We start from the raw sequence: 27082 nt of genomic DNA on the forward strand, positions 1-27082 counted from the left end.
AGATCCTGGGGCGGGGCCTGGCCAGGCGCCCTCTGTTGCTAGGTGACAGCTTGTTTACCCAGGTTGCTAGGGGTGTCACCTAGCATCTCTAAGGGAACAGGACCAAAAATAAACTTGTGACCAGGCGTGACGCTCATTCGCTCATTCTGATTTTGCATCTTTCTCCTTGTCTTCCCTCCTCCCGTGTACTCCTCAATCTTCCTGTCAAAGCCCTTTTGGAGTCGATGCCAACCACTCCGCCCACCCCTCCATTCTGCACGCGGGTTGGCATTGCACCTTCACCCTATCACGACGCCTGAGTCATGGTCTTGCACTCCACCCCAGTGAACACCAGCCTCCCGGGGACGTTGCCAGGCTCTGACTTGCTCAGAGGCGATGGGGGGGTCTTGCATACCCCAGCCTCCCCCCACCCCAGCCGGCCTCCCCCGCCCTGGACCCCCCGGGCACTGTCACCATGAGGGGCTGCTCCTCTTGTCATCCCCAACTCCACCCCCGCTCCCGGGACACACCACCACCAGCCCCATCCCTCCAGCCACTCCCCCCCACCTCCCCAAAGTGACTGAAGAAGGCACATGGGTTTCCGTCAACACTTTATTTTCAATAACTTTGCCCAAGGCGCCAGGCCGCCTGGGCTGGGAGGGGTGGGGGCCCGGGACCCCGGGCCATGTCGGGAAGCTACTGCCTGCCCGGGGCAGCCAGGGATATGGTGGTGTTCTCGAAGAAGCCGCTGAGCAGTGCGTTGTTGTGGATCGCCATGTCCAGCAGCTCTGGGGTGATGCGCCTGCAGCCGATTTTCTGGGCCTCGTTGCCCGCCAGCTCCAGGACGGTGGCCGTCAGGTACTGGATGATGGCCGCCAGGTACACGGGGGCGTTGGGGCTGAGACGCTGGGTGTAGTGGCCGTCCAGCAGGAGGCGCTCCAGGTGGCTCACAGAGAAGGTCAAGTCTGCTCTGGTGGTGCGGCTGCGGTTGCGGGTCCGCCTCTGGTGATCGGAAGACCCCCCACGGCTCCTTTGCCCAGACATGATGGGCGCTGGGGTGCACTGTCTCTGACCCGCCTAGATCTGCAGTGTGCTGTGGCGTGCTGCGGTGCGGTTCAGTGCGGTCAGGAGCAGGAAGGTGCCAGTTGGTTTCAACCGCTCAAGATGGCCAGTACAGAGGCTCCTGCTCTGTATTCTAGCGACCCCTGTCTGGCCCCTCATTGGTCCAGGTACAGGCTGTATGATACATAAGTTCTGTGAGGTCACTGCTTTCCCATTGGCCCTGGTGGGCCTGGGCCTGCAAAGAAGGGATACTGGCAGCTCCCTATGCACCCTTGCCCATGGGACCTTCTCTTTGAGGGAACTCTCACTGTCCACTGGACAGGCATGTTGTACAGAAAAATACAACAAACATGTGGGATGCAGTGGCACCAGGCATAACTGCTGGTGTTGGACAGCCAACACAACCATCTACTTCCAAAACGTTGGAACCTCCCCCAAAAGAAATTTATAAATAAAATCAATTATTTTATTTATACATATATGAATTTACTTCCCACTGCCCTCCTCCTCTCTCCAGCCCAACATCCCTTCTCCTCCTCCCCTAGACCCCGGGCAACCATGAATCTGCTTCCTGTCCATAGAGGCTCTCCTATTCTGGAAATTTCTAGAGATGTAATCATAGAATAAATAGGTGGCTTTTGTGTCTGCCTACTTTCACTTAACATAATGGTCTCATTATGGTTCACCCAGGTGGTAGCATGGATCTGCACTTCATTCCCTTTTCGTGGCTGAATAATATTCCATTGTATGGGTGGACTACATGTTGTGCATCGGGTCCTCAGGTGATGGGTGTTTGGGTAATTTCCTCCTCCTGGCAGTTGTGAATAGCACAGCGGTGAACATTCCTGCACAGGGTTCTGTTTGAACACCTGTGTTCAGTTCTTCTGGGTGTGTATCTAGGAGTGGAGTTGCCAGGCCATATGGTCATTCTATGTTTAGCTTACTGAGGAACCGCCCCACTGATTTCCACAGTGATGCTTCCATTGTACACTCAACAACAGTGTCTGAGGGCCCCAATTTCTCCATATCCCCATCAAAACGTATTTTCCTCCTGTTTTGCTTCTAATCGCCATCCCCGTGGGTGTGAAGTGGTATCTCATGGTGTTGAGTTGCATTCCCCTAATGGCTAGTGATGTTGAGCCCCCTTTCCCATTCATACATCTGCTTCCTGCAAAGCAGGTGCACTTTCAACTCCTTTGCCCATTTCCCACAACTGGGCTGCTTGTCTTTCTGTTGCTGAGTTTTAAGATTCTTGATGCATTCTGGAAAGTAGGCCCTTATCAGAGATATGATTTGCAAATGTCTCTCCCATTCTGGAGGTTGTCCTTTCACTTTCTACATAGAGTCCTTCGATGCATAAAAGTTTAGTATTTGGATGACCTACAATTTATCTGTGTTTTTTTCTTTGTCTTTTGTGGCTGTGCTTTTGTTCTCATATTTTTGTAACCATTGCCTAATCCATGGTCATGGGGATTTGCATCTATGTTTTATTTCAAGTGTTATATTGTTTCAGCCCTTAACTTTAGGTCTGTGGTCCATCATATTTAATATTTGTTCCTGGTCTGTATTTGGGGTCCATATTCATTCTTATGTCTGTGGATATCTAGTTGTCCCTGCACTTTTTTTTTGGAAGAGATTTTTCATTCTTCCATTGAATGGTATTGGAACCCTTATTGGAAATCAATTATTTATACATATATGAGTTTACTTATGACTCTAAATTCTAAAACATTGACCTACAATAGGTTTATCGTTATGCCAGGGCCACACTTTGTAGGATTGCTATAGCTTTGTAGTTAGCACTGAAATTGGGAAGTGAGAGTCCTCCCACTTTGTTCTTCTTTGTGAGATTGTTTTGGCTATCTGCATTCCTTGCATTTCCATGTGAATTAAAGGATCAGCTTGTCAATTTTCACAAAGAAGCCAAGTTAGATTGTAACAGGCATGGCACTGTGTCTGAATATTGCCTTGGAGATTGTGGCCATCTTAGCAATTTAAATGCTCAATCCACTAACTCAGGATGCCTTTCCACTTATTTCGGGCCTCTTTAATTTCCTTCAGCAATGGTTTGCAGTTTTCAGAGTACAAGTCTTACATGTCTTTTGTTAAATTTATTCCTCAGTATTGTATTTTCTTTTGGATGATACTATAAAAGGAAGTATTTTCTTAACCTCATTTTTGGATTGTTTGTTGTTAGTGTATAGAAATACAATTGATGGTTGCACATTGATCTGGGCTCCTGCAACTTTGCTGAGCTCCTTGATTGCATAATTGAATAGGCTGTTGTGTTTTAGTATATTCTTTAGTGTTTTATATGTATATGTATATGTATATGTATATGTATATGTATGTATATATGTATGTATATATGTGTGTCCTATATAATAAAGAGGTAATATGCAAATTGACCCTCACGCCCTTGTGTCACAAGATGGCTGCCCCCACGTTGTCACAAGATGGCTGCCCCATGTCATCACAAGATAGCCACCCCCACATTGTCACAAGATGGCCGGCAGGGGAGGGCAGTTAGTTGTGGGTAATCAGGCCAGCAGGGGAGGGCAGTTGTGGGCGATCAGGCCGGTAGGGGAGCAGTTAGGCATCAATCAGGCTGGCAGGGGAGTGGTTAGGGGGTGATCAGACTGGCAGGCAGAAGTGGTTAGGGGCAATCAGGCAGGCAGGCAGGCGAGCAGTTAGGAGCCATCGGTCCTGGATTTTGAGAGGGATGTCCGACTGCTGGTTTAGGTCCGATCCCACAGAGAGGGTGCAGGCCTGAGGGGTTCCAGATTGGAGAGGGTGCAGGCCGGGCTGAGGGACGAATTTCATGCACCAGGCCTCTAGTATATATATGTGAACATGTCTGTGAATAGAGATAGTTTTACTTGTTCCTTTCTAATTGGATGTCTTTTATCTATTTGGCCTGGCACAACTTTGAGCACAATGTTGCATAGAGTGTCAAGAACAAACATTCTTATCTTCCTCCTGATGCTTTGGGGAAAGTACCCAGCCTTTCACCATTGTGAATGGGATGCTCTTTATCAGGTTGAGGAAGTTCCCTTCTATTCCTATTTTGTTGAATTTATTTTCATGAAAGGGTGTTGGATTTTGTCAAATGCTTCCCTTCCCCCTACATCTATGAAATAAATGAGCATGAGATTCCCTCCACCCCCTGCATTCTATTAGTAGGGTGCATTATATTAATTGACTTTCATATGTTACATTCATGGGAGAAATCCCACTTGGTCATAGTGTATAACGAATGGTCCACACACCTTTTGTTGAAAGTATAGGTGTGGACCAGGCAAGCTGCTTGATGGCAAGTGTGTGTGAGAGAAGGGACCCGCACCATGATGAGAAGCCGAGGCATTTGGGGGGACCTGCAATTAGTTTACTAAGACTGGAGAGTAGGTTGCCCATGGGGGCATGGCTATTGATGTGGCTAGAGTAGAGGCTGTAGGAGCCAAGACACGTAGGTTCTGGTCTGCTATTCTCAGGTTTTGGAATACCTTGTAGGCTATTATGAGCTCACTGTTGTCATTAAGCTATGGAGTGGCATGACCTGATTTGTTTCCAGAAAGCTTATTCTGGCAGCTGTGTGGCAAATAGGATAGAGAGGACTGAGATTAAAGTTAGAAAGCTACTGCAGTAACTTAATGAAGAAATGATAGATATTTTAACTAAGATGATGGCATTGGTAAATAACTCCAGGGGACAAATTCAATTTAAAAAATAATTTGGCTGACAGATCTCAGAGGGGAGGAGGTTGGGGGGGGGGTTGGAGGAGATTAAGCAAAGAACTTATATGCATATATGTATAGCCCATGGACACAGACAATCGGGTGGTGAAGGCCTGGGTGGGGCATGTGTTGGTTGGAGGGGGTAAAGGGGGGGGGGAAATGGGGGACATCTGTATTACTGTCAACAATACAAATAATAATTTAGTTAGTAAAATGACACATAATAGGTGCTTGAAACACATTTATGACACTGTTGACCTTAGCTGGAGACTTGGTGATTCTTTTATTCATTCCTTCAACAAATATTTATTGGATGCCTACTATATGTCTGGGACTGTGGTAGGCATTGAAGAAATACTGATGAGCAATGTACATCAGGTTCCTGCATATAATATGATGAAAGATATATATAACCTGACAAATAAAACACTATATTGTGATAAGTGCTATGAGAAGGGAAGTTCAAGATGCTATAGGAACATTTAGGAATAATTTACATGGATTTTGCTGTTTGGGACATATTCCTGGAGACATTGGTGTCCAAGCTGAAGAACAAATAGAAGTTAGCTGAGTGAAAAAGTAGAGCATTAGTGGAGGAGCGGAGGAAAGCTCTGGCATAAATCCTCGAATACAGGGTGAGATGACTATGGATTTTGGACCCATTACTGGAGATATGGGCTAAAGATGAAGGTCTTGGTATTGGTTGGAAGATGAGTTCATTTGGAGTATGTCAGTTTGAGATGCCTGTGTGATATAGAGATGGAGATGAAGGATAAATGGTGTGGGAATTAGAGAGAGAGAGGTCAGGGTGGAGATACAGACTTGGGAGTCATTAGGATAATTCTAGTGGACATGATGTAGTGAGATCGTACAGGGAAAGTGTATAGAAGGGGACCAAGGATGACTTCTTTTAAGGGGCTGGCAAAAGAAGAAAATTCTTGGAAGGAGACTGAATGAGTGTCTGCACAGAAAATAAGAGAGGACTGAGAGAGAATCAAACAAGAAAGAAAAGAGCGAGGAGTCAGAAAAAGACAGATTTCACCCTAGCTGGCTTGGCTCAGTGGATAGAGCGTCGGCCTTAGGACTGAAGGGTCCCAGGTTTGATTCTGATGAAGGGCACATGCCTGGGTTGTGGGCTCGATCCCCAGTAGGGGCATGCAGGAGGCAGCCAATCAATGATTCTCTCTCATCATTGATGTTTCTATCTCTCTCTCCCCCTTCCTCAGTAAACAATATATATTTAAAAGAGAGAGAGAGAGAGAGAGAGAGAGAGAGAGAGAGAGAGAGAGAGAGAGATTTCCTTTGGATTCTTTCTTATATTTTCCATCTGGTTTTTCATTTTGTCTATCTTTTCCATGAGAGTCCTTAACATAGTAATCATAGTTTTTTTGAGTTTCCTGACTGATAATTTCAACACCCACGTCATATGTGAACCTAGTTCTCATGGTGCTTTGTCTCTTCAAATTGTATTATTTCTTGCCTTTTATCATGTTTTTAAATTTTGTTGTTGTTGTTAAAGGCCAGGCATGCTGTATAGGACAGTAGATTCTGAGGTGAATAGAACTTCAGGGTGAATATTTATATCAGTCTGGCCAAGAGATGGGCTCTATCTGATGTTTGCCTCTCTGAGTAACAGAAGCAGCAAATTTATCTAGTGACCTTGTTTTTGTCTCCCTTTCCCTTTGTGCTGCACATCAGAGACAGTCTGCCTCTTGCAGCTCTCCTAGCTGTAGCCCCCTTTTATTTTAACTGGAGGCGTATTGGTTGGTTGTATTGTGTGTGGGAGGAGGCCATTCTCTAGTCTTTGGATTATGTTTCAATCTTTGGAGTGAATAGTGGGCCTATGTCTTGGGAGTGTGGCCTTCACAAATGTTTTTGTCCCTTTCTCAGGTGTTATGGTTTGAACTGTATGCCCCCAAAGGATATGTTAATATCCCAACTCCTAGTACCTGTGAATAAGACCTTATATTTGGAAATAGGGTCTTTGAAGGTAACCAAGATACGTTGAGGTCATACTGGATTAGGGTGGCCCTAAATCCAGCAATTGATGTCCTTGTAAGGAAAGAGAGATTTGAAGGCACCGAAGAGACCCAGGGAAGAAGGCCATGTGATGATGGAGACAGAGAATGTAGTGATGTTGCCACAGGCCAAGGAACATGAAGGATTGTCAGCAACCACCAGAATAGCTTTAATGATAACCAGAATCTAGAAGAGACAAGGAAGATCTCTCTCCCAAAGTCTTTGGAGGGAGCATGGCCCTGCCAAGGCCTTGATTTCAGATTTCTAGCCTCCAGAATTGAGAGAGAATAAATTTATGTTGTTTTAAGCCAACTAGTTTGTGGTAATTTGTTATAGGAGTGTTATGAAACTAATACACTGGGATAAAGCTTTCCCCCCTCTTCCACCTCATACCTCTCCTGGTGGTAGCATTTCCAGTCTATGACTTTGAACCTCTCTCTTGTACAACGAGGCTTTCTCTTCTTTTCTATTTTTCCTTACATGATACAGGGAGATAAGAGTGGGGCTGGAACAGTGTTCCCTTTTCCTAGCTGGGATGACATTTTACTATTGCCCAAATTATTTTTGTCTTTCTTGCAACCTGTAGGATAACCTTAGAAATAAATGGCTAGAGGTCCTCAGAAAGTATTTTCAGTCCACATAAAAAGTATCTGTTATTGCAAAACAATGTGAATATATTGAACACGACTGAACTGTACACTTAAAATAGTTATGTTAAATTTTATGTTTTTATCACAATTAACAAGGAAGTATTTTTCTCCACACATCTTACCAAAATCATCTCCATGTTGTTGTCAAGCACAATTCAGAGACTTGGAGTCTGTGTGGTGTCAATGGATGGTTAATGGAAGTAAGCTTTTGAAGTTGGGCTGTTGAAGGGCCCAATGAATGACTCTTCCCCTCAGCAGGTCCTGGATCCTGCTTTGCAGGTAGGACAAACTGTGGCACATCCTAGAAAATGCAATAATCAGAAGAAAGAGTTAGTAACAACATAAAACAACTTTTATGAGCCCAGGGGAATAAGACTACATAAAAAACTGTGTAAAAGAATAGATTTCGTGATCTCAACTACACAGGATTAAACAAGGAAGACACTCTAAACAGCTAAGCATAAATGGTCTATAACCATTACTTCTACTTATTCACCAGCCATTCTGATTTTATGCCTTGCAATGTTGATTCCACCCCACTATCTAAGAAGTGGTTCTTTTATTTACTTTTAAATATATATTTTATTGTTTTTTACAGAGAGGAAGGGAGAGGGATAGAGAGCTAGAAACATCGATCTGCTGCCTCCTGCACACCCTTCACTGGGGATGTGCCCGCAACCAAGGTGCCCTTGACCGGAATCGAACCTGGGACCCTTCAGTCCGCAACGCTCTATCCACTGAGCCAAACCGGCCAGGGCTATTTACTTTTAATGTGTATTGAATTTCTTGGAGTGACATTGGTTAATAACATTATATGGGTTTCAGGTGTACAATTCTATACTACATCCTCTGTATATTGTATTGTGTGTTCACCCCCAAAGTCAAATCTCCTTCCATCACCATTTATTCCTCCTTTACCATCCTCTATCTCTCACCACCCCTCCTCCTCTTCCCACTGGTAATCACCATAATGTTGTCTGTGTCTATGAAGCAAAAAAAACCCCTAGAGAACAAAAAATCTGAGGTAGTACTTTTAAAATTCACTATTTTTTCCCCATTGATTTTTAGGGAGAGTGGAAGAGAGAGGGGGAAGACAGAGAGAAACATTGATGTGAGAGAAACACATTGATTAGTTGCCTCCTTCACGTGCCCCAACCAGGGCCCAGGCTAGGGAGGATCCTGCAACCAAGGTACATGCCCTTGACCAGAATCAAACCCAGGACCTTTTGGGCCACAGGCCAATGCTTTAGCCACTGAGCCAAACTGGCTAAGGCTAAATTTCATTAATTTTAACCTTCCCACCACATATAAGCATTGGTTTGCAGGTTCCATCCTTCTGGGCCTCTTCACTTACAACAGTATTGATTGCCCTCGCCCTGGCTCCTTGGAGCTTTCTTTTCCACTGATTGTGGGCAAGTTACTTAAACTTCCAGTGACTCCATTTCCTATTTTGTAAAATGAGGGCATTAATAACACTTCCCTCCTGGGTTTAATATGAGAACTAAAGCACTTAGACCTGTGTCTGTCCCATACTAAGACCTATGTATATTAGCTGCTATCATCATCATCATAATTATTATTATGGTTGTTGTTAGGAATAAACTATATCTCTTGATAAGCCTACTTGGAGTTGGGAACTCCCTGAGTGTGATGGTTTCAGAAAGCTTAATAAAACGTTATTTGGATAAAACCTTAAAAGCAATTAATTTGTCTTGTGGGAAAAGAGAAGACATGCAACTGCAGAGAAGCTGAATGGTGCTTGATATGAACCTTGTCAATAACCCCCTAAGGTCACTAAACCCACAAAATGCTATTTTTTGGTATGTTTTTATTGATTTAGAGAGAGAGGATGGAAGAGGGATAGAGAGACAGAAACACTGATGAGAGAGACACATTGATTGGCTGCCTCCTGCATGCCCTGCACTTGGGATCAAGCACACAACCCGGGAATGTGCCCTGATTGGGAATCGAACTAGGGACGTCTTGGTGCATGGGTCAGTGCTCAACTACTGAGCCACACCGGCCAGGCACAAAATGCTAATTTTGAGTGGATGTGTGCATGTGTGTGTGATGTAAGCTGATGAAGGGACTAAATTTCATGTTGATGTGGGATGAAACCAATCACATACCAAAGGCTATAGCTAAAGACATAATAGAATTTGCTGACGACTAAGGGAATGTTCTGAAATAACAGGTTTGGAAATCAAGAGCTAAAGTCAAATTTATTGAGAGTTTATGGGTGGTTGCAAGGAGCAGAGCATAGAGTGGCCTCTGCTGATATGTGGGTTATATTTATTTTTTTCATAGACTCTTGTTTTCCAAACTCCTACCTATGGGTATTGTCTATTACAGAGGCTATCAAACTATGGCCCATGCCTATTTTTATATGGCCTATGAGCTAAAAATGAATTTTACATTTTTAAAGGGTTGTAAACAAAAATAATGAAGAATATGAGACCAAAACCATATGTGGCCTCCGAAGTGTACAATATTTCTTATCTGGTCCTTCGAAGAAAAATAAAATTCCAACCCCTGGTCTAATGTTCAATTCTTAATCAAATACTCTTATTCTTTTATGTTGTATTACTCCCCCACCCCAAACCACTTTTAAGCAAGTATATTAATTCATTTATTCATTATTTCACCCAACACATATTACTGAGCACTGGAGATATAAACATAAATAAGTCAGCAATCCCAGCCACCATTCAAGAACCTCACAATCTAATGAAGAAGAAAGACAAATATAAGGTGATTACCAATACTATCTATGAGAGTTGTAAGCACAGAGTACAGTGAAAAAGTGCAAAGGAAAAAGCAGTTAACTATGCCTGGCAAAACTGGGAGGACTCCATGCGATCAGAGTTCTTTGTAGAACTTAAAAATTAGCCTGCTATATTTGCTCAAACATTTAATTAACTCACCTCTAATGCCTTGGCAGGGCCAGACCAAATGATTCCATGGACATTGTATGGCTTGTGGGCTGGATATTCCCCACCCCTGACCTAAATGATGCTCAAACCCCATCTACTACATTATATCTCTACTTATCACCATCTAAGTTCAGGTCCACTATTATTTCTCACTCAAAGACTGTAATGGGCTCCTAATTAATCTATCCATATACACACTTACCTTCAATTCAAACTATTGTGCACACTGTTAGGAAAACAGATGTCATTCCCTTTGAATGGATTGCTAGGGCCGTCAGGGTACAGTCCAGTTTCCTTATCATGTTATGCAATGCCTTCCATTACCTGGTCCTGAGCTACTTCTCAGCCTTACTCTCTGCTATTTATGTTTGTACATTATTGCTTATAGTTTCCCAGACCCACTGAATGCTTTCATGATTCTAAGAAACTCATGTTCATGTTCTTTATTCCCTCAAACTGGAAGCCCTTCCTACTCTATCTTTTACTCATCCTCAAGAATCATCTCCTCTAAGAAGTCTTCTCTAAACTCCCAGAATAAACTAGTATCTTTTTTGTTCTCTCATAATACTGTATATGTATCTTTCTTCTTAATACATTTTGCTAAAATTATGTTTTTATGTCTTTCCTCCTAGAAATACTTATATGCTCCTCAATAGAAAGACACATGTCTCATTAATCTTTATACTCTAATATCTAGTATGGTTTCTAGACATAGTAAAACTGCATAAATGTTTGTGGGAATTGGATTGAATTACTTTTCTTCTAGCTTCATAGTCTCTTTAAATCTGTTAAGATGCTTGTTCTAAATCTTTACTTCAATAATAAAAATATTGACTAGGTCAAGCTAAAGGTAGGTTTGAAACAGCCTATCAAAACTCTTCCTTTGCCTGTGGTCTGTTAATCGTTACTCTTTGAGTATGATAATAACTTAATTAATTTACAATTGTATTATCTAAACCATCAATATGGGTTCATAATTATTTTTCATAAGTGTGTCATAAAAGATGTGTTAAAATCTTGATGAAATATCAGTCATTCGCTCATTCCATATTTCTTCCATACTTCCATAAACTACATCTAATGATCTTGTCAGAAGTAAAAATTATATTTGTGTGGAATGTCTTTGTTGATAACTTTGTAACTTTCTAAGTACTCACTTACTTGAAAACTCTTCCTTCTTTTTCTTTGTTATAAATGGTAATGTATTTACATTAACCCAGTCTTTTTTTTGCTTTAAAACTTCTGTACTTTATTTGTAACCCATAATTTTATATCAAGTCAAACTAGCAATCAAGGTAAGGATAAACTAAAGACATTTTTATTATTACTGAGGTCACATTGGTTTATAACATTATATGTTTAAGGTGTACAACATTATAATTTGACATCTGTGTACTCACTAACCAAAAGTGTAGTTTCCATCTATCACCATATATTTGATTCCCTTTTCCCATTTTGACCTATTATGCCCCCATTCCTCACTAGTAACCACCAATCTGTTTTCCATATATATGACAATGAATTTGTTTTTATTTTGTTTTGTTTATTTTTTGTTTGTTGCATATTTCAAATAGGAGTGGTCATATGATTTTTGTCCTTTTCTGTCTGATTTATTTCACTTAGCATAATACTTTCAAAGTCCATCCCTGTTGTTAAAAAATGGCAGTATTTCATCTTTTAATTCCATTGATCATTGAGAATAGTTTAACAATATCATCTGAGTTGCAACTTACCCAGGACACATGTACTTTTTTCTTTCTGAGAACATAGTTAAAATGTTATTCCCACTGTTTTTGTAAATATGTATTTATCCAAGCCAGAGGTAATTTGGGGCCTTATTTTTCCAAATACTAATCCTTTAGGCACATGCCGCCTGTTACACCGTTCTTCTTTTCCATATATAATATTATACTTTTTAAAAAGGAACTATGAGCTCATTGTAAAACTTCCTATGCCGCCCCATGGTTTCACTCATTTCTTTTTTAATAGAATAATTTGCTGTTTCATAGTCAAAATTATGTTTTTGAGAGCATCCCAACCTTAAGAGTCTAAAGCCATCTTAATGTAAATTAAGGTCCAACAAGTATCAATCACAATAACAAACTTTTGGAGGCCAGCCATATCTAGAAATTCTAGTCAGAGTAGGCAATTACATAATAGGTCAGTCTGAATCTTTTCATGGTTATTACTAAGGAAGAAGCATTACCTCTCGAGAGGCTTAAAGCCAAGAGTCCATTTAGCTCCTGTCAATTTTTCCTTCCAAATGTCTCTCAGATTTGTCCTTCTCTTTCCATTCCTATAGATGCCTTCATCACTTCATGCCTGGACTACTGCCATAGACTAGATGGTTTCTTTGCCTCCAGTCCATCCATATTCCCATCCACTTTCCATACTATTGCCAGATTAATCTTCTTAAAACACTTTCATCATGTCACTCTCCTGCCTGAGACCTAGCTCTAATGTCACCTTCTTTGTAAAATATTCCTAACTCCCCTAGGAAGAGTTAGCAGCTGACTACTCAGTGTTTTCACAGCTCTTTTTGCATTCTCTTACTAGTACACTTACAACACGTATAATAATTGGCTGTTTATTTTTCTTTCCCCATTTGGTGAGAGCTTCTAGAGGGCAGGCAAAAGGATTGAGTCATCTCTTTACAATGACACTCAAAGCTTTATATAATTGGCCTTATTGATCTTGCCCCCACTGCCTCAAGGCCTTCACATATGTTGTTTCCTCTGCCAACCATGTTGTCCCTTTCATTCTTCTCCTATTCAGTTTTCAGGTCTCAAATAGAAATTCGTTTTAAAAACCTTCCCTGAGCCGAAACCAGTTTGGCTCAGTGGATAGAGCGTCGGCCTGCGGACTCAAGGGTCCCAGGTTCGATTCCGGTCAAGGGCATGTACCTTGGTTGCGGGCACATCCCCAGTAGGGGGTGTGCAAGAGGCAGCTGATCGATGTTTCTAACTTTCTATCCCTCTCTCTTCCTCTCTGTAAAAAATCAATAAAATATATTTTAAAAAAATAAAACACAAAAAAATAAAAACCTTCCCTGACATCCTTATTAACTAATTAACTAGCTAATAAATTCATTTAAGAAATATTTATTAGGTGCCAACTTCCTGCCAGGCACTATTTTAGGCCCTTGGCATAGATATATCAGTGAACAAAACAGACAAATTTCCTGTTTTTATGGAGTTTATCTTCTAGTGGGAGGAGGTAGACAAAGATAAACAACATAAAGGAAATTATATAGTATATTAGAAGGTAATAAGAGCTGCAAAAAACCCCAGCAAAGGTGTATGCTCTTAAGTAGCAGGACTTTTAAACATAGTGGTCAGGGTAGAATTCATTGAGAAATATGATATCTGAACCAAGGGGTAGTTTGTCATGAAAATATTTGGTGTAAAGTAGACCAGTGTAAAGGTACTAAGCTGGGATTGTATCTATTGTTGCCAAAGAACAGGATAAAAAGCATTGTGGCCCAACCAGCATGGCTCAGTGGTTGATTGTTGACCTATGGAACTGGGAGGTCAAGGTTCGATTTCCGGTCAGGGCACATGTAGGGGTTGTGGGCTTGATCCCTAGTGTGGGGCGTGCATGAGGCAGCCTATAAATGATTCTCTCTCATCATTGATGTTTCTAGCTCTCTCTCTCCCTTCTTCTCTGATACACACACACACACACACACACACACACACACACACTGAGTGGCCAGATTATTATGATCTCTGAATGCATAATAATCTGGCCACTCAGTGTATATCCTAGTATATCCTATATAATAAAAGGCTAATATGCAAATTGTCCCCTCGACCAGGAGTTCGACCAGCAGGCAGGCTGGCCAACTGCCCATGTCTCCTCCCCCTGGCCAGGCTGGCCGGACCCCACCCATGCACGAATTCATGCACTGGGCCTCTAATATATCTATATCTATATCTATATCTATATCTATATCTATGTCTATGTCTATGTCTATGTCTATGTCTATGTCTATGTCTATGTCTATGTCTATAGCTATATCTATAGCTATATCTATATCTATATCTGTCTATGTCTATGTCTATGTCTATGGCTATAGCTATATCTATAGCTATATCTATATCTATATCTATATCTATGTCTATGTCTATGTCTATGTCTATGTCTATGTCTGTCTATGTCTATGTCTATAGCTATAGCTATATCTATATCTATCTATATCTATATCTATATCTATATCTATATCTATATCTATATCTATCTATATACACACACACACACACACACACACACACACACACACTGAGTGGCCAGATTATTACGCATTCAGAGATCATAATAATCTGGCCACTCAATGTGTGTGTGTGTGTGTGTGTGTGTGTGTGTGTGTGTATGTGTGTGTATCCTACCTAATAAAATAGTAATATGCAAATTGACTGCACATTTGCTATGCCCAAGCCATGCCCACCAGCCAAAGCCACGCCCACCAGCCAATCAGGGAGAGTATGCAAATTACCCAACAAAGATGGCAGTTAATTTGCATACACTGAGGGAGGGAGGAGTGAAGACTGAAGACAACTTAGAAGGAAGAGGGAGGAAAAGTGGAAAGCAAGGTGGCTGCCAGAGGGAAAGCCTGGGCAGGGCGGAGCGGGACAGATGGTGCAGGCGCGCAGTGGCAGCAACAGCGGCGGCAGCCGCAGTGCATGTGGCCGCTTGCAGGATTCTTCCTGCAAATGGGCTACTAGTGTATATATATATATATATATATATATATATATATATTTAAAAAAGCAGTGTGGCTGGAGCTGAGTAATCAAGGGGTAAACTAATAGGAGATGATGTCAGAAAGGAGCATATCACAAAGGGCCTTCTATGCTAAAACATGAAAACTTAGATTTTTACTCTGATAGAAATGACAAACTGAGATCCAAGATGGTGGCAGATAGGTGGAAGTTACTTTCAGTTCCTCCCAGGACCAAATTGGAATTAAAACTAAAATATAAAACAATCAATCTAAATAATCAACTGAAGATTAGCTTAACAGAAGTCTTATAACCAATGATTTAAAGAAGAAGCCACATCAAGACTAGTAGGAAGGATGGTATCATGAAAAGGGCTGACTCTACACCCATGTGCAGTGGCTGAGAATCCAACGGGATATCTCAGCTGCAAAGGTCCCTCCTGGGGAGCCTGAGGTCTCAACCCCAAACCAGGCTCCCCTGCCTAGAGCACCAGAACTGGGAAGTGGAGCCTATATAACACCTGGCTGTGAAAATCAGTGGTGTTTCTGTCTACCAGGGAGATACGGGATCTGCTAGAAACCCAGACTAAACTCCCTCCTAATGGGTCAGTGCACAGATCTCATTGGCAGCCAATCACCCTGGGCTCCAGCGGAGGGAGGGAGGCTCAAAGCAGAGTGGAGTTGTGTGAGAAGACTGGATTGTGTGGCTCCGGGGAGAGTTGAAGGGACAACCACCTCCAAATGGCATTAGCCTGGAGGAATGCAATGGCCTGACTCCTTGTCACCTTGCCCTCCAGAGCTCATGCCCTGAGAAGTCAGCTGTCTGGGTCCAGGGTATAGAGGTCTGGGTGGACTCAAGGGGTGTCAGAGACTGAGATGTGTGGCTCTGGGGTGGGGACCATTCTATCTGCCTTCGCACTAGCCTGACCAGTGCCACCACTTCATGGGACATCCACTATCCCTACCCTCCTGACTTCTGGCTGCCAAACTCCAACTCTCCAGGAGGTCTGGGTAGAATCTCAGAAGGACTGAGTTGTGTGGCTCCAGGTCAAGGGCCATTTATCCCTCACATGCCCAACCAGTGCAGAGCGCTCACTTCCCAGGGTCAAATCTGGGTCTGTTTGGGTCTGATTAACTCTGCTGGGCTCCAGCAGAGGTAAGGCGGCTCAGAGTGGACTGGAATCCTACAGGGAGAGATTGAGTAGTGTGGCTTTTGGGAAAGGCCAGGAAAGACAGCCACCAAGGTCCCTGTGCTGAGTCCTTCTCCCACACCACTCACAGATGCCATCTTTCCTGGGTTGAGCACTCCCTTCCATACTGCCTCAGCTTAGAAAAATGCACCAGCCTCACCCTCCAGACTCCCCGTGGCCCCACTCTGCTGAGCTCTCAACTTGCGGAGGAATCTGTTGCCTCTGGCCAGACTGGGCCCATGGTGCAGACTTTCTTAGAAGGCTCTCAAGGAGGTCTGGGCAGATTACAGGTGGCAGAGATGAAGAGGGAAAGGCTTAACTGTGTGGATCTAGGGAAGGGGCCATTTTTCCTCACTTGTCTAACCAGCACTACTATTCCTGTAAAGAACCCTCCCTCCATACGTCCAAATCTTTTAGCCTGATGAACTCTGCTGTCCTCCCCCAGATGACCCCCTGAGACCCTGCCCTACCTACCTCAAAGGTCCGTGTTCACCTGGCGGGTGACAGCTGGCCTTGGTGTGCCCTGGGACTTTTGCTGAGTGGCCTCAGACTTAGCACTGGTACTGAGTTTGAATCTGTGTCAATCTGGTGAACACCACTCACCCCTACCTGGTGACTCACTGAGAACCTATCACATGCAACTCACATACCACCAAAGGCCCTTTTAGTGACTGAGCCTAACAGGCTACTGGTAGGTGGAGGCAGATGAAGGTGAATCATGAGGTGCTTTAGACATTTTGCTGACCTGCCACTGGGCTCCGTACTGGTGAAAATGTTGCAGATCATTTTTTACATGAAAGGAGATGAGCACTGTTACATATACTTTATTTAGTATTCTGTAAGAGAGAAGCAAGGGTTTAAAGAATTAGGGGTTTGAAAAGCATTGACAACTGTGGCCCTTGGTGAGAAACAACAATGTCAAGCAGGACATGGCCAATTTCATCAGTGCACCTACTGTAATGAGTATGGCTTGTGGTACTGGGAGGCAGGCAGGACAGGTTGAGGTAAAGTTTATGTCAAACAAGGGTGGTCTAGGGTCAAGAGTATGTGGAGCTTCCCTTTTGGTTTTCCTGGTGTGTCCTTGTCTACAGTGAACAGACCTCATGTTTATGCATGCCACAAGACATAATGTCAAATGCAGTGCCACAAAACGTCTTTAAGTGACTTATTCCATGAGTCACAGAGGCACACTGGGATGGTATTATGGTACAGGCAGAGAATTTGGGCTTGGAGTTGGCAAAGTAAGTATACTTCCATCGGGACCTACAACTGGCAACTTAAGTATACTTCTTCCAGCATACTTAAATATACTCACATACACACATCAACCACATACTCTATGTCCATTTGGTAAGTCTGCTGAGCACAGGTGTTGGTCTGTTGTTGCTTCTGGATGAAGCCTACTGACCCTGGTGCCCACTGGAGGGGATGCCCTTATACCCTAGAGAGAATGACTTTATAGCAGGGACCACCGACCTGTACTTTGGGAGTGGCCTTTGGCTACTGAGGACTTGTAGTATACATATGGACGAGGCACCCCATCACCCATGTGGGGTCTCCTGTACTGTTGTGTTGGAGAAGACCCTTTTTAAGATGCATAAATGCTGTGGGATAAGATGTGGTATAAATGAAGAGCACTCCTAAGTGCCTTGGGATCATTATGAAATCTGGGCAGCTGTGATGCATTGTTAGGAAAAAAAAGTTCCAATAGAAGCACACGTGTTAGTGCCTTTTAGTAAAAACTGAACTAAGGCTTTATCTGTGCATGTATATGCTTTCCAGGGAGAGTAAGTGGAGCAAGATGACTCCAAGGCTAGCAACTGAACTTTTGTGTTCTGTTAGCTGGTTTATCCGTTGGTATCCTATATAATAAAAGCCTAATATGCAAATCAACCAAATGGTGGGATGATCAGTGGAACAACTGGTCGCTATGATGCACACCGACCACCAGGGGGGCAGATGCTCAATGCAGGAGCTGCCCCCAGCCAATGTGGGTGCCAGCGCCCCCCCCTCCCCCATTGCCCCGTCAGTTGCCCCACAGAGGGATGTGACCAGTGGTGGCAGCAGGGGGCGGGGCGAGCAAGCAGGGCCGCCAGGCTGGTCAAGGTGGGTGCCAGTGGGGGCTCCCAGATCACCTGACAGATCAGCCCTGATTGCCAGCCAGGCCTAGGGACCCTACCTGTGCACAAATTTTGTGCACCAGGCCTCTAGTCTTTAATATGAAGGGAGGAAGCTTCTTTCCTCAGGGCCATACTTACCATATATATTGTCTACTGGCGCACCATTATCTCTTCCAATGACACACCATGGTGCTACTAGAATTACTGATTGAAGGATAGACTTTATGAAGGTCAGGTATTGCAACCCAAGGAGGATTTCCATCAGTGTCTAGGTGGGAGGTGGTAAGCACTGCTAAAACCAAAATAGAAACTATCAGAGATAGTCCAAGGATGACCTACTAATATGAAAAGATAAGATTATGGTCAGGAGACAAAGGTTTCCATGAGTGTTCAATATGATGGATGAGGAAAAGCTTCCAACAGGAGAAACAAGAGAGTTTCTGGAGAGTCAAGTGGGAGATGGGCCAGTGTTAGTCAAATGGAATGACTTATGACTTCCCTGTGAATGGCCACTTATGCGCCAGGACTCACTTATTTTATGGTTTGAAGTACATGATGAAGAAGTGGATATATGTGATTCAAGGAGACACACTATTCTAGTTGAGGGGGGGCTCTCAATGTTCTGACCATGGTCTTGTTCATAATACTTTACTTAGAATGTTCTCTTTATGTAAAATCTCTATTGACTTTTCAAAGGTCATTTCAAGTACTATTCATTGAAAGAAGCCTTCCTTACCTTACCTGGACTACACAGATTTTTGTCTTTCCTGACGATCAACAACACATACTGTTGGAACCAAACATGAGGGTATTATCTTGAGTGAATTGACCTAATTGTTTCAAGAATGTAAGCTTTGATTCTCCAGATAGGCTGTAAATTCCATGAGGTCACAGAACGAATTTCTTTGTAATCCCCACAGTGCCAAACATAAACTAAAGACTCAATGCGTTTTTATGTTAATTAAATTAAGTCAAGACCCAAAAGTCATTGATTACAAAATATTCACAAATACTTGGGCAATGGAAACAGCTAGAAATTCTAGTTGGAGTAGGTAATCACATGTGTCAACTTCAATCTCTTCATGTTTACTACAAAGAAACATCCTCTTCTGAAAGTCTAAAAGTAAAAAAACTAGGCATTTTGATTCCTGAATGACTGGCAGTGACATTTGAGGAGAATGACTACATTAGGGATTGGGAAAAATGATGACTTTGACTCTCCTTTTTCTGCAGCACAAGAATCACGCTAAGAAATTGAAACCACAAATGTTTATGTTTTAGCTTCAATTGTAAAACAAAGCAAAACAAATTATCCAACTGCTATAGGGTCACTAAAAGACTGAAATCTGCCTGGCCAGGCATGGCTCAGTGGTTGAGAGTTGATCTATGAACCAGGAGGTCACGGTTTGATTCCCGGTCAGGGCACATGCCCAGGTTGCAGGTTCGATCCCAGTGTGGGGTGTGCAGGAGGCAGCCAATCAATGACTCTCTCATCATTGATGTTTCTATCTCTCTCTTTCCATTCCTCTCTGAAATCAATAAAAATATATTAAAAAAAGAAAAATGACAGATCAGAAGGCATAAAATCAGTAAGAACATAGCTGAACTCAACAACACCATCAATCAATTGTATATAATTGAAATCTATAGTCTACTTCATCCAAAAATGGCAGAATATATCTTTTTCTCAAGCTCACATGAATCATCCACCAAGATAGATCACATTCCGGGTCATAAAACACACCTTAACAATTTAAAAGAATAGAAACCATACAATGTGTACAGAAATATAACTGGAGATCCCAAAATATGTGGAGATTAAACAACACACTCCTAAATAACCCATGGTCAAAGAAAAAAAAAATCTCAAGAGAAATGTAAAGCTGCTTTGAAATAAATAAAAAGAAAAACACAGCTTATCAAAATTTGTGGGATGTAGCAACTTTAGTGCTTAGGGGGAAATTTACAGCATTGAATGCATATATTAGGGAAAAAAAACAAGGCCTAAAATCATTACTCTAAGTCACAAAAGACCACATACTGTATGATTGCATTTGTATAAAATGTTCAGAATAGGCAAATCCATAGGCATAGAAAGCAGATTAGTGGATGCCAGGGGCTGGGAGAGGTAACAGGAATTAACTGCAAATGGGTAAGAGAGGTATGTCATTGAGGTGATGGAAATGTCTAAAACTGCACTGTAGTCATGGCTGCACCACGCAACAAATTTACTAAAAATCCTTGAGTGTACATCTAAAATGAGTCCATTTTGTGGTATGTATATTATATCTTAATACACAATTTTAAAAACACCCTAGAAAGCAGAGGAAAAAAGAGTTTGTCTCTTAGACATTATATTAGGAATAATACAGAGCTCATTAGGCTCTTGTATGTTGTTGTTGATGCTACTGTGGTGATGGTAGGAGTGGTGGTTTTCCCGTTAAGACTGAGGGTCCAGCAATGATTTAGATCTTCTAAAAGAAAAATTTAAAAATAACTCAATACCCTGGCCAGTGTGGCTTAGTCCTCCCATGCACCGAGAGGTCACTGCTTCGATGGTACAGGCCTGGGTTGTGGGCCCAATACCCAGTAGGGGGCGTGCAGGAGACAGCTGATTGATGTTTCTCTCTCATCAATGTTTTTTTCTCTCCCTCTCTCCCAAAAACATATTTTTTTAAAAAATCAGTAAAATAGAATGATTCTGGCTTGAAATCTGGAGTAGCAGTGGGGGGCAAACAGAAGTGGGTGGGATTTAAAAATATCCAGGAGGCAGCAGTGACAAGATTTTGCACTGATTAGATTCAGGGAATGGGGAAGAGTGAGGACGCCTCCGACTCAGCATGCTTAAAATTGAACTCCTGTTGTCTTCCCAAACTTACTGTCCCCCGTGCTGCCAATCGCAGTGAGTGGACCAGCATCCTGGCACAAAGGAAGCGTTTATTGATTGTCTTTGGAATAAAGGAATGAATGAACAGAGTAAAAATATGACCAAAGCATCCACCAGGCCCTGCCAAACAGCCAGTCCTAGACTCACCCCCCAGGATGACTCAGCAGACGTCTACCACAATTTCCCTCTCATTTATCAACCGTTTGGGGAATCATCAGGTCCCGTGGCCTGAAGGACACCCACCTGCATATCAGCCCCGCCTTACACAGAACCTGCCAGTGTGCACAGATGGGGTTTTGTCGAGAGCCTCTTCTTCTGTAAATTCTTCACGTGAGGTCAATGGCAGGTGCATGTACAGCCCATAGGAGCATGGGAAATATTTCATGTTGAAGCAAGAGGGTCACAAAGGTGTCCAATTGGTGGATCTATGTTCACTTGGGCTCCAGTCAGAAAGAGACTCTTCCTACCGAAAAGGTGTATTCATCCAGCACCACCCCCCTTCCTGGCAGGCAGAAAACACAGCTGCTAGAAACACTGCAGTCGCTGAGTGATGTTTGGATATTTTACTGCTGTTCCCAGGGTTGCCAAGCGGAGATACACAACTGCCTGTGGTTCCTAACACAGATGCCAAAGCAAGGAAGTGATCCGTCCCAGTCCACACTTCCCAGATGAAGAATGCGGTGGGACACTCAAAAATGCCCCCACACTCAACCACCCCAGCGAACATTCCCTTCATCATACTGGTTAGGAAATAAAGTATAACCTCTTCATGTATGGTGGCCCATAAACACACCCACCTCTCGTTTTGAAGATTATAGTGCTTTGCATAATATATGGTTGTCACTCTCATTATCACCAGTTCCTTAATGCAGAGGATCAGATTGACACCACAATGTTGGTTCATGGTGGTTATAAATTCTTCTTTGCCTTTACAGTTAAGTTCATGTGAAATAAATTGCATGTAATTTTTACTACCGTGTTTCCTGAAAGAGCAATACCAAGCTAAGAAGCACCTCTAAAAATTGCTGTATGGGAATGGATTATGGAAGTATTCCTACATGTGAGAGCTCACGGTTTTCTTTCAGCGATTGGGTATACACACTAAAGTCAGGCAGGTCTTTTCTGATGAGACTTGCTAAGCAGTGTATTATGTTCATTGAACACAAAACATTTTGGTCAAACCATCATCCAGTTAAAATCTTTAATAGTAAAGCATTCACAAGAGCATCCTCGCTGAGGAGGGGCAGACAAAGGGTAAAATCTGGGCAGAGAACATTAGTGGATATTAGAACGAAAGAAAAATCCGTGCTGCAAGGTCTCGCAGGCAGCCACCTTCCTCTCCACTGCCAAAGCAGAGCGAAGCAGAGAGAGAGGGCAGGGACTTGCTGAAAGCTAGACACCAAATCAGTTTCAGATCCAGGACTGGGAAGTCCGATCGAGTTTAAAACAATGTATACTGGGCGCAAGTCCCAAGGCGGGCTTGCTCCAGATCTTGCAGCTGTTTTCCAGCGTTAGGCCCATCTGGCCCTGCGCTGATCTCGGGGCGGACTCTTTGTCGCGCAACTGGCACGAACCGTGACGACGGACGGCCCTGCAGCAAGGCGCGAGTGGCCTCTTTCTCCGCGAGGCTTCAGGTGAGTACCACCGCCCAGGGGCCGGAGCAGCTGGGGTGGGAGCCACCGTGCCATCCCGCACTGCGCCAGGCCTGCATGCAAGCGCCCGGGCAAACCCCACCCATCGCACCCACCCGGGGCACCCCTTCCCGGATCCACGGGGCGGGACCCACCTGTGCTGGAGATCGCGACTCCCAATTCAGCCAAGCGGAAGGAATTGCAAGTAAGGAGAGCCTGGGGAGGCAGCCTGACGCCCGCCTTTTGCTTTTGCCTAAAAAACAGTCGGCCCCACACTGGCTTCCCCGAGCGGGTTCAGGCCCAGCTGGGAGCCTGGAGGCCCCGCCCCGCTCCTTCCGGCCGTGCAGGGTGGGCGCCCGGGACTTGGCCCACGGCGGCGGCGTAGCAGAGCCTCCGATCCAGAAGGATGGGAATGGGGCGCACTAGTCTGATTAAAAGATTTTGGAGCCACAGGCTCAGAGAGGATAGGCGGACCCGTACAACTACGCTGCATGGAAAACGCGGGTCGCCTTGCTTGCCTTTTCAGTGCGTCTCCCCAGTCTCCCCACTACGCTCCTATTCATGGTGGCTTAGCAAGCTTTGCTGGATCTAAAATCCTTTCACTATCCTTCCAGCACTTTCTTGAACTTACGTCACGTATTACTCAATGCGGGACTCCCAGTAATTCAATTGAGCACCTTGAATTCAGGGTGCAGGTATAGCGCTAAATACAGTGAGTACTAGAAGGGAAGTAACCATTAAGAATGCATAGTTTATGCGCGTAAAAATTAATGAACAATACATATTACAAAGAAGGACCAAAAAGGGCACCGAATTAGCAAGTGCAAGGGCAATCCAGGGCAGAGGAAAACACTGAGAGCAAGAACACACAGTATACATAATATATAGAGACACTGGAAAATGGGAAACTGAGCAGCATTGTAGTTATTAGAGATGAAAAATATTAGGCTAATGTCAAAGGGGTAACAGTTTGTAAAAGTTAGAATCAACAAAAGAAGAAAAGGCTTTCATACTTTGCCCCGACTTGTCTATTGGAAAATCTGCTTCTCCTTATTTTTTTATTTTTTAAAATATATTTTATTGATTTTTTACAGAGAGGAAGAGAGAGGGATAGAGAGTTAGAAACATCGATGAGAGAGAAACATCAATCAGCTGCCTCCTGCACACCCCCTACTGGGGATGTGCCCACAACCAAGGTACATGCCCTTGACTGGAATCGAACCTGGGACCCTTGAGTCCACAGGCCGACGCTCTATCCACTGAGCCAAACCGGTTTTGGCAACTTCTCCTTATTTTTTGACTCAATTTACATGTTCCTTCATCTGTGAAGCCTTTCCTATATTTCCCAAAATAAAATGTATTTTCTCAGTTTCCATGGGTCCATTATGCCCAGTGAGTCCAGTATAGGCCTTAAGTATAACACATCATTCTAGATTATAGCCTCTCTCTTTGAATGCTTGTGTCCTCCAATGAACAAGTAGCTTTTTGAGAGCAGAAAATGTGTATTTTATTTTTTTAATATTTTTATTGATTTCAGAGAGGAAAAGAGAGGGAGAGAGAGAGATAGAAACATCAATGATGAAAGAGAATCATTGTTTCGCTGCCTCCCACATGCCCCGCACTGGGGACTGAGCCAGCAGCCTGGGCATGTGCCCTGAATCAAACCATGACCTCCTGGTTCATAGGTTGACACTCAACCACTGAGCCACACTGGCTGGGTGAAAGTTTTTATTTTAAAAATTTATTTTCCAAGACCCTAGCCCAGAACCTAACATATAGCATTTGTTTATTTATTGAAAATTGTCTAGAACCAGTGAGTAGACAGAACAAAAGCTATAGCTAGCATGTGAATTAATATACAGAGCAATACCTGAATAAGGTCAGCTACTAGGCTGACTTAGGTTGGTTTTCATGCAACAAACATTAATGAGGGCCTACTGTGCACCAAGTGCCATATTAACCTCTGGGTGTACAATGGCAAAGAAAAACAGGTATAGAGTCCTCACCCTTATGGAGTTTAAAGGACACATAAGAATTGGCCAGGAAAACAGGAAAAGAAACATTCCAGACAGAGTGAACAGCATAATCAAAGTTCCTGTAATAGGAAGGAGCATGACAGTAGCAATTAAAGTGAATAAGATCAATAAACGTAAGGTGAAATTAACCTATAGAAAGTACCCAGAAAGAGGCGAGAGGTTGATAGATAGAGGCCTGTTTAAGAGTTGGAAAAAGAAGCCAGTTTTCTTCGCAATAACGCTGGGCTAAGTGTTTTATAATAGACACTGAAGGTAGATAATATTATTATTCCTGCTTTAAGGATAGGGAAACTGGGGAATGAAGAAGTTAAGCAATTTCGCCAGGATCACACAGCACTTAAGTTTCAGGGCTGAGATTCAAACCTAGGTAATTTGGCACCAGACCCAAGGGCAGGAACTGTAATAAAAGCACAAGTAAAAACTACAAAGAACTCTTTCACAAAATATGATCATTGTTCCCAGATATTTAGCATCTATGAGAAACAATACCCTGGACTCGAACATTAATGCTCTAGACATAAGACTTTGGCATACACGTTGGTTGGTATTGGCGCCTTCGGTAGGTGATACCATCAAGCAGCAATCTTAACATTAGCCATCAGCAGCAAGCCAGAGCAGAGGAGGAAGAAAATAGCAGATGCCCTGAGCGCTGCTTTGTGGAGCACACATGAGAACTTGAGCAAAGGACTTCACCTCTCTGACCCTTAATTTCCTATTTCACAAACGGGCATAGTAATATTTATATCACTACTAGACGCCTGATGCACGAAATTCATGCAAGGGGCTCAGCCCTTGCAGCCCTGGTGGCTTGCCTCAGCCCTCGCAGCCCCAGCTTCGTCTGGAAGGTCATCGGGCTGTCTGGTCTAATTAGCATATTACGCTTTTATTATAGTAGATGTATGTCAAGTACCTGGCTATATCTTACACCCAGTAAATGCTCAATGAGTATTAGCTGCTATAAAGATGATTGTTACTATTATATGATGTCATTTAGTGACTGAAAGAGGGGAGGCATGACCAACCAGGGGAGATGTAGTTCGGGTATAATGTGAGGAAGGTTACATGTAATATCAGATGCTGAATAGGTGGTAAAAGAAAAGTTTATTGCCTCCTCTGTATCAATTGCATCCTCCCCCCTCATTTTTAGTTAGCACTTACTATTTTGTGTTATAATTGTTTACTAGTTGGTTCCCCTTATTACGATTTGTGTGTGTTTGTGTGTGTGTGAAGCAGCTAATAGTGACTGGCACACAGTGGGCACTTAAAGAATATTCACTGAATGAGTGAGTTAATGTCCAAATAATTATCAATAGGTACAAATGTGCTATAAAATAAGGGGAGAAATCATAGTATCTGGGTCCGTTTATGGCCTTCCTGTGTTTCTAGAACACATCAGGCTTATTCCTGCTCTTCTTCCAATAATATAATCTGCTCATCTATTTGTCTCCACTTGCCCTGATAGCACTAGGGACCAAGAGGTGGCATTTTTTTCTACAAAGGGTCAGATAATAAATACTTCAGGCTTTGTGGGGTGCATACATTCTCTGTCTGCTACTACTTAGTTCTACCTTTAGCGAGCAAAAGCAGCTGCAGTCGACACTTAAATGAGAGTGTGGATGTGTTCCAATAAAACTTTATTTACAAAAAGAGGCAAGAGACAGAATTTGGCCTGTGGGCTTATAATTTGACAACCCCTTCTCTAGGCCAAATTAGCACCATCTCTTGCATGGACCATTGTATACGAATGCTGTGTGGCAACTGTCATCTTTGGCCAGCATCTACATCTTGGTTTGCCCAGCATCTTAATGAAGATGCCATGCTCTCTAATCCTGTTCATAGCCTTGAGTTGTTGAAAATCAATTAAAGCAGTGTGCTATAATTTTGAATTGTGATTTTTCAAAATGGTCCTTAAAAGAACCAACTAAGAGCAATCTTTAAAAAGGTTAAAAAATGAAGGAAAGGGGAAAAAATGAAGATTTATAATAAAATGAACTTTGGTTATGCAACTGAAAATGACTCTTAGCCAGAAAATAAATATTCTGGACACAACACAATGTTGAATTTGGTGAAGGCTTTGGTCTATGGCAATTCTACTACTAACTCTATACAGAAACAAATAAA

At 42.9% G+C, this 27082-nt stretch overlaps 1 protein-coding gene across 1 annotated transcript; it reads right to left on the reverse strand.

Annotated features, from left to right (window-relative positions):
* Nucleotides 1–583: 583 nt before the first annotated feature.
* On the reverse strand, nt 584–23232 carry LOC129149626 (histone H2A-Bbd type 2/3-like). The gene is made up of 3 exons (XM_054718402.1): nt 23081–23232; nt 7567–7745; nt 584–1215 (listed from the first exon to the last, which is right to left on the reverse strand). The coding sequence occupies exon 3, from the start codon at nt 1021–1023 to the stop codon at nt 676–678; it is 348 nt and encodes a 115-aa protein (XP_054574377.1). The 5' UTR covers nt 1024–1215; nt 7567–7745; nt 23081–23232; the 3' UTR covers nt 584–675.
* Between the last annotated feature and the right edge of the window lie 3850 nt (nt 23233–27082).

This window comes from Eptesicus fuscus, chromosome 1, assembly GCF_027574615.1.
Source record: "Eptesicus fuscus isolate TK198812 chromosome 1, DD_ASM_mEF_20220401, whole genome shotgun sequence".
Taxonomy (NCBI): domain Eukaryota; kingdom Metazoa; phylum Chordata; class Mammalia; order Chiroptera; family Vespertilionidae; genus Eptesicus; species Eptesicus fuscus.

Excerpts from the sequence above, each read along its gene's own strand:
- LOC129149626 (XM_054718402.1), bottom strand. The coding sequence starts at position 1,023 with ATGTCTGGGCAAAGGAGCCGTGGGGGGTCTTCCGATCACCAGAGGCGG.